This window comes from Solanum dulcamara, chromosome 6 (assembly GCF_947179165.1).
Source record: "Solanum dulcamara chromosome 6, daSolDulc1.2, whole genome shotgun sequence".
Taxonomy (NCBI): Eukaryota; Viridiplantae; Streptophyta; class Magnoliopsida; order Solanales; family Solanaceae; genus Solanum; species Solanum dulcamara.
In genome coordinates this window covers 72,578,553-72,592,422 of record NC_077242.1, presented here as the reverse complement: position 1 = coordinate 72,592,422, position 13,870 = coordinate 72,578,553, and the positions used below count along the sequence as shown (strand labels likewise).

The window sequence follows — 13,870 nt, the reverse complement described above, 5'->3', positions numbered from 1 at the left end:
CGATTCTTTCCTCATTCGCTCATTCTCATGACTATTCCAGCCAACAATGTTTCTATTTCCAGTGACCGTCCCAGCGAACTGACATCTTCTACCAGTGATCGCCCATGCTTCATTATGATGGTCATTATGATAGGTCACTTTCTTTCAGGAAACCATTCCCGAAGCAATCTGTCCACCCTTAGGACAATTATTTCAACAGCTCTTTCAAAAAAAATTCTTAGATTACCATTGTAGCAATAACGCACCACTTTGCTTTATGGTCTTGCCAACACCACCTCTATTCCAGCTACTACTCCAGCCATTCTTCGTGCGACCTTTTCCAGCTACTTCTTCGGTCATTATTCTAGCAAGTGTTTTTGTTACTCCTTGAACACAAAATCAAGCTATGCTGCTGATTATGTCAATATACCCTTTAAGTGAGAAAATCGCTTCCTTCTAGAATGTGTTGCAAGTACTTTCCACCACTATGTACCAACATTAACTTTAAGAGAAAAATAATTTGTTTAAGGCTTATCCGTGGCACGGTTTACGCAATGAAAGTTGTGTTGCTTGTCTCATTTAGATGCCACTTTAGTGTGCGTACCAAGGCTAACCAATGCATATAGTTGACAGATGATATAATAAATGTTATGGAAATGTTCTGAACCAATATATTTGTGATTAGAAAGAGGAAATTAGAAATTAATGTAAAGAAACTAGTCAGTAAATTTGAAATAGGAACATAAAACTGCAGCTTTGCACTGAATTTAAATGGTTTGTGAATCACTATTGTAGTTTTTTCAATTCCTTTGTCCATCTAATTGTCCGTGCTTATAGTTATGTTTTCTTGAGCTATGCCTTGACAACGATAAAAGGAAAAAATTCTAATACCAATTTTCTTTCCGATGATTGTTCACTAAATTGACGGCATCATTCTGGTGATTGTTTACTATTCAGATGACTTTTTAGCATTTCTTGATTCTAAATAATCAAATTGAATTGCTTGAAGAAACATGTTGAAAGTTAAGAGAATTGTGGATTTTTTCATATTACCCTGCTTTTTCTTGGACATATTGCAACAAGAGGCCTTGTTGACCATTATACTCGAAAATCAATGAAATTTCGCCGATAAATCAAAAGAGAAGAGTGTAAGAAGAGAGAGAGAGAGATATGAAAACTTTTGACTGAAATTGGAGAATGGGCGAGAAGAGAGGAAAAGATAGAGTGACAGATACAAAAAATGGAATGGTAAAATATATTTGGTAGAGATTTAACCGGGTCGTGAGCAGCTCTCCATACCTTACATTTGTCAAAAGCTATATATTTATATTATAGTATGCATAATTGTCTTGTTACATTGTTATCTTCAATATTTTGAAATTATAACAGTTTTATGTGGCTAGGAAATGTGTTGGATGAAAACTGATCGAAAAGAAATAATTTGGTGCACGTTCAGGGAAAAGAGAACAAAGATTGAAAAATGGCCGAGCTCATCCATCGTCCTCGCCTCGCGAACAGCTTAGATAGTCAGGAGTTCCAGCCCTCGCACAAAATAGTGAAGAAAAGGGAAGGCGAGCTCCCATCGCAAGCCACTGATGATATACATGGGATAGAATTAAAATATGTCAAGGTTGGAACACTTAAAAGCTGATGCACTTCAAGAGCAGCACCTAGAGGAATCATAATTTGTGCTTTTGTCAATTTATGGAGAATATAAACCACAGACGGCAAATCTTGAGAAGATTGTACTTGGTCCATTATATGCCACATATGAATTTGACAAAGGAACAAGGTGATGACTTTGCATCATGAAAGTGTTGACTGAAGTAGAAGTTCTTTCCTTGCACTATACTGGGTGTTATCGGCAACCGATCCACGAGCTCAGCGAGCAAACCTGAAGCCTAGCTTAATTAGGATTGGGGCAGAATTGTCCAAGCTGATTTACACACTATATAAGCAAGTTATTGCATTATCTTTAGGGGGCTTCTTGTTGGCAGCTATGAAACACAGGACGCTGCATTTGGAGGCAAGAACACGCAGAGAGGCGAAGCAACATGAATTCGGCTTAGAGTTTCACTTTCTCCTCTACTTTTACTTGTTCACTATGGAATTCTATGTTATGTTCTTAAACAATATTAGGAGTTGCTAGATTCCTTATCTAGGGTATTGATGGAACCTTTTGTAGCATGAATCTTCTTTCGGCTTAGAGCTTCACTTTCTCCCCTACTTTTACTTGTTCACTATGGAATTCTATGTTATGTTCTTAAACAATATTATAAGTAGCTAGATTCCTTATCTAGGGTTTTGATGGAACCTTTTGTAGCATGAATTCTTCTTGCATTTTAGTATAATTTAGTTTGAATTTCACTACTTGTTCAACTACGTGTTTATGACCCATGAGCTTAGCAAGCAAACCTGAAGCCTAGCTTAATTGGGCTTGGGGCAGAATTGTCCAAGCAGATTTACACATTATATAAGCAAGTTATTGAATTAGTTTTAGGGGGCTTCATGTTGGCATTTGGAGGCAAGAACACACAGAGAGGCAAAGCAACATGAATTCGGCTTAGAGTTTCACTTTCTCCCCTACTTTTACTTGTTCGCTATGGAAGTCTATGCTATTTTCTTAAACAATATATTATGAGATTCCTTATCTAGGGTTTTGATGGAACCTTTTGTAGCATGAATTCTTGTTACATTTTAATATAATTTAGCCTTTTTGAATTTCACTACTTGTTCAATTACGTGTTTAAGACCCACGAGCTTAGTGAGCAAACTCTTGGGATTGATACTTCTGAGGCGAGGGTCTTTCGGAAACAGCCTCTCTATCTATCTCCATGAGGTAGTTGTAAGGTCTGCGTTCACTCTACCCTCCCCAGACCCCACTTGTGGGATTTCACTGGGTATGTTGTTGTTGTTGTGAGCTTAGTGAGCAAACCTAAAGCCTAGCTTAATTGGGATTGGGGCAGAATTGTCCAAGCTGATTTGCACACCATTTCAGCAAGTAATTGCATTATTTTTAGGGGGCTTCATGTTGGCAGCTACGATACACAGGACACTGCATTTGGAGGCAAGAACACACAGATAGGTGAAGCAACATGAGTTCGGCTTAGAGTTTCACTTTCTCCCCTACTTGTTCGCAATGGAATTCTATATTATGTTCTTAAAAAAATTTATGAGTAGCTCGACTCCTTATCTAGGGTTTTGATGGAACCTTTTTTAGGATGAATTCTTGTTACATTTTAGTAAAATTTAGCCTTTTGAATTTCACTACTTGTTCAACTACGTGTTTATTAGCTGATTGAATGACCATCCATTGATTGTGCCTATTTATTATGCGTTACTTGAGAAAGAATGCATATTTAGGTTATGTTTTAACGATGTCACTCCTTAGGTATATGAGAGATCAATATTGCAGATTTAAAAGCGGATTTAGAGCTAACGAAACATTGACATGGTCATAGTAAGCGGTGAGAAATTGCTAGCTGGAGTGGTTCGAGAGAATACGTCTAGTAAATCATCATGATTGTTCAAGAGAGAATTGCGGTAAGTAGAGTGCTCACGATTCCGATAATTGGAAAAATCATAACTTTGGGTGTCGTTAATCTGGTTTCCAACTTCATACTTTTGTCCTCTTTAGTTGATAATTTTACTGCTTAAATATTTGCTAGTTAAGAAGTTACAAATAAAATTCTTAATCTTCATAGCTCGAAAATTGTTCAAACTAATTTTCTTACCTATATAGAATAATTATAGCTAAACTTAGTTCTCCGTGGAATGGAATTCGACTCTGGACTTAAAAGCCGGATTATATTTGCAACAACCGCTTATCCTTTTTAGAACGAGTATTGGGTGTGATCAGTACCCAACTGATTGTTGATTTCATCAACAAAACCAGAAAAAATTACAACCCACTTGAACAAAAACTCCATTAACACTGAAATAACAGGCCTCATATGCATCATCCTACTCCCCGTTGTACTGATAAGAAACATAAAATGCTCCACATGTGCAAATTCATTCACTGCATCGCCTATTGATAATGCCCACAAATTATGTTCAGTATCCATGTAGTGATGGTAACTACCATATAGTATGCCATATTATCTATTAAGAAAGCTTTAACAGACAATCTTAAAATTGATATGGTTACACTATGTTAGGGTTATTTTTTTATAAACGTGTTTTTAGGGTTATCTTGCTATTAGAAACACTAATGGTCTGACTACATGTGTTTTATTCCCTATAATAAATTCAACTTTCTGGTTATCAAGAAAAAATCACCTAATAAAGAATGAGGAGTATTGTTTTGTGACTTGAACAATTATAAGTAAACTCTCATTTAGTAACTTTGATTGCCCAAGCAGTCGAGCCTAATAAGATACTTAAAATGAAGTATCCACTTTAAAATCCCCATAAGGTCACCTTTGATAGAATGAAGAAACTACTACTTCTCTTCTTTGTGAATAAGAATATATATTTCATTTGGTTTAAGTCCAATTCAATGCATGTATAGGAGCCCACTTCATGAATCCCATACATCACTATTCTCCATCTTCTACATTTCTATTTTAGAAGGATACTACTTGAAACTTCAAGAATTGTTTTTTTTTTAAAATGGCAACATGTTGAAACTTCAAGAACAGTGTTAAATAATGGAACTCTTTCTCTCTTTAACTCACCGTATATTGTGATGTCTTCAAGTAGGACAGTTTTGGTTATTAGTTTGTAGAAGCTGAAGAAATTTAAGATGCATTTTGCACATGCCACTAAAGGCACATTGGTTGCATATAGCTAATTTGATTGAAGCAGAGCTAAATTTTGGAATTTATGACTGGTCAATGTTGTTTATACTGTTACCGGTAATAGTGTAATGACCAGTCAATGTTGTTTAAATTCAGAGTCTAGCTATGCATTTGAAAGGTTTAACGGTTGTCCACCTTGTCAAAAAGAAATTTGACAAGAACTTACTGCTAACCTCTTTCAGATAGATTCATTCAGAAGGGAAGGACCTGCATTAGTATCTCAATAATTTAAACATGATTTTGATTCACACTCCATGTTACCGGCAGACTTCCCAGTACTCAAAATGAATTGTCTAAGTGCTCTCCTTTATCCCATTGTTTATCTCGTAATAGTTCAATTCCGCCCAATACCTAAGCTCCTACTGCTACTCCTCCTAAATTCTCCTATGTCCCTTTCACACAACAATTCCGGCAGCCTAAGAGGACTAGCTATCTTTTTCTATATCCACAATATCTTGAAAAGCCAAGAAAAAAATCTACTCTGACAATGAACACGTAATTGGCCAATATATTCATCACATGGAATGCCACACTCAATTGTCAGCGATTGCAGACAGGTCTTCAATAATAATTTATCGCATGAGCTCAAAATATAGTTAATTTATGTTGTCACTTCATCAAGTTGACGAGCTTTTACATAAGAGGTTTCAGAGAAGTCAACTTGTTTTTCACTTTAGTTTCATTTATTTTAGTATATATTGTTACGATGGTTCAGAATAATATTATGATTGTTGATAGTTCACAAAATTTTAGATAGGGATATTACATCCTTCTGGACTTATCAGCGATTTATTTTCTCAAATTATCTAGGTTTAATTTTTTATCAAGACTTTTTGACGAAAAACCTAGCCTCAACAAAATCCAAAGACAGGAAAGGTTGCAAATGCCTAGTAGCTAAATTGGATACTTAGTTTAATCTTAATGCAAGCAAATTAGTAATACCAGGTTTTTAGCAATGAGATTCACCACTTGATTTACAAGCAGATAATACCAGCTTGGTGTTGCCTTGCTCACTAACATTGACAGGCTTCAACAGATTTCTTAAATCAGCAGAATCACCGGTAAACCAATAAGCATGCTTTCCAAATTTAACATATAAGACATTGTTAATCAAGTCAAAGAACTCTGGATGATTAATTAACATTCTCACCCCTCTTTTCTATTTCCAGAATATACAACTAATTCTAGTAGATGCTTTAATATTTGGCTAGGAAACCCACATGGATATATAGAACAGGATCAATGCCCTATTAGGTATGCTATAAAAAGTTTCTTGGGACATATTCATCAACAAAAGTCATTTTCTAATATTTGGGCTTGGGACTTCCATGTTGAAGGTCTCAAGTTCGAAACCTCTTGCCAGCGAAAGCAAGGGGTTTGCCTTCTGGGTGGAGCTCGTCGCACCGGGCTTGCCTAGTGCGGGTTACCTTTCCTGTGTGGTTTGCGAGCTATTGCATAGGAGGGGAGTTTTTACCCCGTGCGCACCCAAAGGGTAGCGGCTGTGGATTTCCCTTGTCATCAAAAAAGATATATTTTACCGAAGAAAATTAACCTTTTTTTACAACAAACCTCAGTACAAAGCGGGATCGACAAATGAATCATCTATATCCACTATGCTTTGTTTGGTCTCATTTGATTACAACACTTTATAGTTTATCTTTCAAGACAGATTAAGAGCTCTCTAAACTATAGGTTCTCTAACTGTCACATTTATCCCTACAATGCAATATAGATCTCAAAACAAACTAAAAAGACTTCAAGCAAATATTGAATCTAATGTGTGTGTACCCAACTTAAGACTAAACTAGTTCGTCTAGTCTATATGGATCTTATGCTTCTTTTGTATTTTCTTCGCGAAATGCACATGATTCTGGTAGAATAAGTCTAAAATTATTTAGACCATAGCTCTCTCTAATAGTACTCTTATCAGTTGCCTCTACAAGATGAAAGAGGCATCTAGAAAATGATATGTTTTAAACATGTACCACAAGAAATAATTTGCCATACCCAACAAAGCCCAAGATCAAGGATACTCATGTATGTATCCTTGTTGTAACCAGACATTAGATAACATTCAAAAGAAGTGTTGTTCTTCTAATGGTGGTTGTTCCTCCAAAGGCCTAGTCTAATATTTAGAATGGAAAAGGGTCAAATATACCCCTGTACTATTAGAAATAGTTTAAATATATCCTTTGTTATACTTTCGGTCCAAATATATATCCTTTTCATTATATTTTCGGTTCAAATATACCCCTCATTATACTTTGGCACAAATTCACCCTTAATTTTAATGGATGAACACTTGGAAAGCTCAAAATTAAATAATTCATTCCCAATTTTTAATATACCGTAGATCTTCATTTGTTTTTTTTTCTCAAAAGTTATTTATATTTTAAAAATGAAAAAGGTGAAATGTGTCACTTCAGTAAAAAAGAAATTAAGTTCAACGGAAGATTACATTTTCGATTATCATGACTGTTTGATTACTAGGATGATAATATTATAATTTACGTATGTTGTTTAATCAATATTTCGAATAACATTTGATAAATTTTGACACATTGACAGTGTATTCCTTGGCTAAAGGAATCCTGCATCTATATTTTATAACTTATCAATATAGCTACATTAATAAGAGATGGGAGTAAATTTTTTTAAAATTTTGCAACGTTTTTTGCCTTATCATTTCTAAGAAAAAAAAGACTCAAATTAGTACTTAGAAATTTCATGCATTAGTACTTAAAATTATGCTGTGTATTCTATATTGTCATTTCAAGAAAAAAAAGACTCAAATTAGTACTTAAAAATTTTATGTATTCCTAAAGAAATCGGATATTTAAATTTGGGAATGAGTAATTTAATTTTGAGTTTTCGTTAAAATTAAGGGCGAATTTGTGTCAAAGTATAATGAGAAGGGATATTTGAACCGAAAGTATAACGGAAAGGGTATATTTGAACCGAAAGTATAACAGGGGTATATTTGACCCTTTTCCATATTTAGAAACTACACCCCGAAAAACAGGCTATGGATTTTGAGTTCCATAGATGGATGTATGAGGTTGTTTAGCATCTATAGATGAAGTTCGCAGAGTCAACAAGATAAACATTGTACAATTGAGATGAGTGTTGGCCCTTCAATACAACGTTACCTGATCTTTCATATCTTTATCAGGATTCAGGAAACAAAAGATCCTGAGATTTTCATATCAAGATTTTATGTCTCAGTTCAGTTCTATTGTTTTCTGGGAGTTCTTAAACGATGATTCTGCCGTATCATTCTAAATCCATAATTTCTACCAAGAACCTTATTTTAGTATCGTGTTAGACAACTAACGGACAGTAGCTACCACCTTTGCCAAGAAGACAAAAAACTTCTAGAGTATCTAAGTATGTTCATCTTCTCTAGATAAGCATGCCAACTCAACATGGACTGTTAGATTGGATGGAGGGAGTATTTCATCAGTCTCAAGAACTTGAAGCATTTGCAGAGAAAAGTGACAGTAACAAGTAAGCTACAATTTTCGGAATACCAAGTTTAGGCAGCCAATAAACACGTGACTTCTCCTTCTCTTGTTTCTTTTTAAGGATCGAGGAGGAAGTGAGTAATCAGAGACTAGCGAAATGCATCTCATATTAAAAGTAATGTTTCATGTTTTCTTCTAATTTCCTATTAACCATTTCATCTTTCTACTTTTCAGCTGAAATCTTAAAGGAAAATGCATATTTTCTTCTTCTATCTTTTTCTGAAAAATTTATAGGCATCTCTATCACAAATGAATCATGTTAACTCTCCGTATTAAAGTGCCCAGTTTAAGTAACAGAACAAAGATAACAAGTCTTACCATTAGTCTCCGATTGCGTGAACGGGGAAGATCTCGGACGTATTTTTCGAATGCGTCTAGTCTTACTTTGCCTTTAACTTCTACAAATTCAGACCACTTGGGATCAAGCAACTTCTCACCGCTACATAAAATTTGTCATTCATAGGGTCAACAAAATATGACTTTAGAGGACACCAATAATCATCAAAGAAAACAGCTTGCCATGCATGCAGGTCTATGATGCTACAAATCAAGTGAACAGAAATAGATCCATCGGCATCACATGTTAAGAGGATCAGTGCAAGAGCAAGTCAAATTATGAACAAAAGCATGGAAAATGGAAAGCCAGATAGATTATACTCAATAGTAGAGGCAGCTAAAACAAAGTTATTAAATAGGTAACCATGAAAGATGAGAATCTTTCCTGAATACAGAGAAAACGCCTGCCAAACTTTATACTGAAAGAGCCATCATATTAAACAGTCAGTAAAGACTAAACATATCTAAGAAAATCTATTAGAACTTAGAACTAAGTTAACTACATTGAATCAAATACACACAAAACAAGAACATGACTACTTGAATTGAACGCACATGAAACTACCTACAGTAGAAGATATGTAAAAATTCCCAAATCTGTTCTGGTGGGCAATTTAGAAGCTCAGTGTGTTTGTCATATCAAAAAAGGCGTCATGCAGGAATTCTAGGCATCTCTCCAGTATAAAAGACCAGAAACACAAGCTCTTACTACACATCCCACTGACAAATTTTTTTCCCTTCTCTTAATTGCACTCAACATGAACTGGAATATGTGATGTACCTTAAAATAGTTCCACATTTAAGCATTGAGATTTGTATGATTTTATGAATTATGACTGAATGGACAACTATCAAACACAAAAGGGCCAGATATCTTTCAATTGTAAGAGGCATGGAAAATAATTTCCCAGGAAACCCAACAAAAAAAGAAAAAATAAAGCTGTATTTTGAATGTATAATGAAATATGGGATTCTTTGAATTCATATACTTCAGATCAAAATAAGCAGCAAATAGGGATATGGTGATGCTATTCTCGGAAAGTTGACACTAGATGAATACCGTGTGGTTATAGATTGATTGAAGGATGTGTTTTGATTGATCGTGGACCAAGTGCTCAAGCTACACCTGTATGGTGAGTAAGAACCTTACTACAGATTGTGTTTCTACGACTTAATGAAAGACCTAATTCAATCTCTCCACTAGTTGCGGCGTTGATGCATGTTCTTAATGTCTTAACTAGGTCATCAAAAGCTTAGTTATCTTCTATCCATGTACATCACAGCAAAAGGAGGACTCTTCAGCTAACACCTATCACAAAAATGATCAAAGGGAAGATTGCCTGGATATTGGCCAGTACATACACCACATCCACGTAACAAACGACCAATTTTGAGAACTTATAGGAGTGTTCTACAAAATAATTTTTTTAAACAATAGCAACAAGTGCTAAGGTTCTGAAGCATTCAACCAAACTGTAAAGATATGACACTTAGGCCTAACTCAACCACAAAAGCTAGCTCATGAGGTGAGGATTTCCCAAATCCATATAAGTAGACCACCAATCCATTCTCTAACCAATGTAGGACTTTAACCCAGATTAACATCCCCCTTCACGCCCAGGTCCAACTGGAGCGTGGATCGGGAGGCCAAACGGGGATGAACCTGGCTCTGATACCATATAAAGTATGGCACATGGGCATGACTCAACTCCAAAAGTTAGCTCATGAGGAGGATATTGCTCAAGTCCATTAGGCAGACCTATTATAATGTTAATTTGCATAAAATTATAATGATTAAGAGCCTACTTGGATTGGCTTTTGACTTATAAGCAAAAAGTCATAAGTTAGAAATTCTAACTTTTAGCTTAAAAACAGGTGCTTCTAAGCATTTTTTATTTTATCCAAACACTCCAAAATTGCTTAAAAGCTATTTTGGCTTAAAAGCACCTAAAATAAGTCAATCCAAACGGGCTCTCAGTCACAGCTGAGCTCCAAGAGAAAGGACTCCGCTCTACTAAAACCCACTATATTCTCTCACACTGACAACATGTCACAAGTTGTAATAGTAGTACAAGTTAAACCAGAAAGAATTTTAATGAAAGACCGTAGTTTTGACAAAAAATAAGCAAAGGTCAATTGGTGTCGTGGGAAAGAGGATCCACCCAGAACCCTAAACAGACCGAACCGAACCACCTTGACCATGGAAATGCAAAGCGAATTCAAATCGTTTCCTATTCTGCGAGCATGCTCGTAAGAATGCCTAAACAACTTATGCTCAGAATCCCCTCGACGCTGATAACTTGATGAGATAAGGAGGTGCATTGTTGGAATTATCACAATTCCAACCCGTTGCTAAATCAAAACAGATGATTTCTGATGCAACCTCAAAGTTGGAGGAGACTTTGGTTATTAATCCTGAAAAGCATGATGCACTTTGGTGTTAGGGAATGCAAATACATCTCATGCATTTTTAACTCCTGATATGGATGAGGCTCAGGAGTTAAAAATGCAATGAGATGTATGTGCATTTCCCAAACACCAAAGTACATCATGCTTCTCAGGATGAACACTCAATGCCTCATCTAACTTTGAGGTTGCATCAGAAATCATCTGTTTTGATTCAACAACAAGCTGGACCTATGATAATTCCAACAATGCACCTCCCCATCTCGTCAAGTTATCAGCATTGAGGGGATTCTGAGCATAGGTTGTTTCGGCACTCTTACGCGCGTGCTCAAAGAATAAGAGACAATCAAATTTGCTTTGCATTTCCATGGCCGAGGTGGTTCGATTCTGTCAGCTTAGGGTTCTAGGTGGATCCTCTTTCCCAGTTGCCTTTTACTTAGTTTTTGTCAAAACTACGGTCTGTCATTAAAATTCTTTCCGGTGACTATTTTCTCATATCTAATTTGTGTAGCACCGTGCATCTTTCCGATGACTATTTCTCATATCTGATTTGCGTAGCACCGTGCATCTTTCCGGTGGCTACTTTCTCATATCTAATTTTTGTAGCACCGTCCATCTTTTCGATGACTACTTTCTCATATCTGATTTACATAGCATCATGCATCTTTTCGTGACTACTTTTTTATATCTGATTTGTGTAGCACCGTGCATCTTTCCGGACTACTTTCTCATATCTGAGTTGAGTATGACCGTGCATTTTTCCGGTGACTCCTCAGATCTGATTTACATAGTTTTGTGTGTCTTTTCAGTGACTCTCATATGTGACTTACGTAGTTTCACTTTTTGTCAGTGTTGTGCGAAAACCAACACCACCAAGAGCTTTTGAGGGTGTCGAGAATGATTATGTAAAATTGAATTTTGTTTCTAATTTCCTTTTGGTATACCTATGAGCTGCCTTCGCGTAGAGATGATTGAGTTTCTTTTGTAGAAAATCATATTTCGGTGTAGGTTCTCTACTTATTTGGTATACGACTTGTATATGGGGGTTTTCACTTCATGAATAAAATTATTACCTTATCAAAAAAAAAGTAATCATAAATTATGCAAAATTAGTACCACATACTTATAAGCTAGTCAACATCAGATGGATGGTGTTCAAATTCTAGTCCATAGATTATACTCCCTCTTTTTCATTTTATGTGTCTTAGTTTAATTATGCATGAGTTTAAGGGAGGTTTTCGAATCTTGTGGTCTTAACTAAAGATGCGTGTAATATACCAAAATATCTTTAATCTTGTGGTCTAAAACATACTATGTTGGATGTTGGAATTAAAGGTTTATCAAGTATTGGAAGTGTCATTTTTTTAAAGGAAATGTCGTACTTTTTTAAACAGACTAAAAAGGAAAGTAAACACATAGAGTGAATCAGAAGAAGTAGCAATACACTGTCATTGAGAAGTGTGCATTATACCGGACTGAGATAAAAGATATGGTATATCTAAATTTGGGGCAAGGGGAGAACATTTTCAATTGATACAAGATTCTTGTAGGGCATGAGTCCCCACAAAATAAGAAGTATATTGGTTTGCTTCACCTTGTCTGTAGAAATGTTAGGCAGCAAAACATTTACTGCCCGTCAAATTATTACGAAGCTCATCAACTCACTGATAACACCACATAAAAGATTGAATGAACTCAATCCAACCAAAACTCAGAGGTTTTGAAAATGAAGCAGCAATAATCATTTTATTGTCCTATTAAGAGGTGATATTGCTCCTTTCTTTTTATCTTTCTATTTACTAGTATTTCATTACAAGTATTGTAGATATTTAACAAGGCAAGATTAGGTAAGATAAAACCTTTGTGAGCTGAGGCCCTAGCCAAATTGGTCATTCTGAATGAGCCAATTCTCTTTGTTGATGAAAACCTGAATCGTGAAGGGACAGTTTAAAGAACATAGAGAAAGAAGTGGCTGATTGTTTTTTGGTTCAATCAAACCCGGTCATGAAGGGACAGTTTCAAAAAGCTGGGAAAAGCGGCTGATTTCATTCTGTTCAATCAACTTTTACTGTCAGTTTTGAGGACAGATCCCAAGCAAATCCACTAAAGTTAAACGGTGCTGTAAGGAGGCCTGAAATATTTAATTACAAGTTTTTCTTAAGCTTTTCAATTACCAAGACCAAAGAAGTCTGTGTTTCAAAGATTTGGATACAACTAGCTTAATTGCCACCTGCAATTGACTAGGCTCTTTTTTCATATTTTTTTTCTTGTAAGGACGGTAGGAGGGGACTCGGAGCACTTTCCTGTTACGATGGGGTTGCACCAGGGATCGACTCTTAGCCCGTTTCTATTCGCCCTGGTGATGGATCAATTGACAAGACAAATACAAGGTGAGGTGCCTTGGTGTATGTTGTTCGCGGATGACATAGTCCTGATTGACGAGACTCACAACGGAGTTAACGACAAGCTGGAGGGCTGGAGACAGACGTTGGAGTCTAAAGGATTTAAATTGAGTAGGACCAAGACAGAATACTTGGAGTGCAGTTTCAATGGCCTGCCGCGTGAGGCTGACGGGGAAGTGAGGCTTGGTACCCAGGCCATTCAAAAGAAAAGAAGCTTCAAGTACCTTGGGTCTATTATAAAGGAAGATAGGGATATCGACGACAATGTTTCACACCGTATCGGTGCAGGGTGGATGAAATGGAGGCTCGCCTCCGGAGTGCTGTGTGACAAGAAAGTGCCACCAAAACTCAAAGGCAAGTTCTACAAAGTGGTGGTTAGACCGACTCTATTGTACGGGGTGGAGTGTTGGTCAATCAAGAA

The 13,870-nt window shown here is 36.2% G+C and overlaps 1 protein-coding gene across 5 annotated transcripts in view; it reads right to left on the bottom strand.

Annotated features, from left to right (window-relative positions):
- The window catches only part of LOC129891416 (uncharacterized), a 32,003-nt gene that overhangs the window by 7,710 nt on the left and 10,423 nt on the right, over nt 1-13,870 (bottom strand). For all 5 annotated transcript variants that reach the window (XM_055966774.1, XM_055966775.1, XM_055966773.1 and 2 more), the window contains exon 3: nt 8,624-8,744. In XM_055966774.1, coding sequence (XP_055822749.1) covers nt 8,624-8,744 — 121 coding nt within the window. The remainder of the gene's footprint in view (nt 1-8,623; nt 8,745-13,870) is intronic.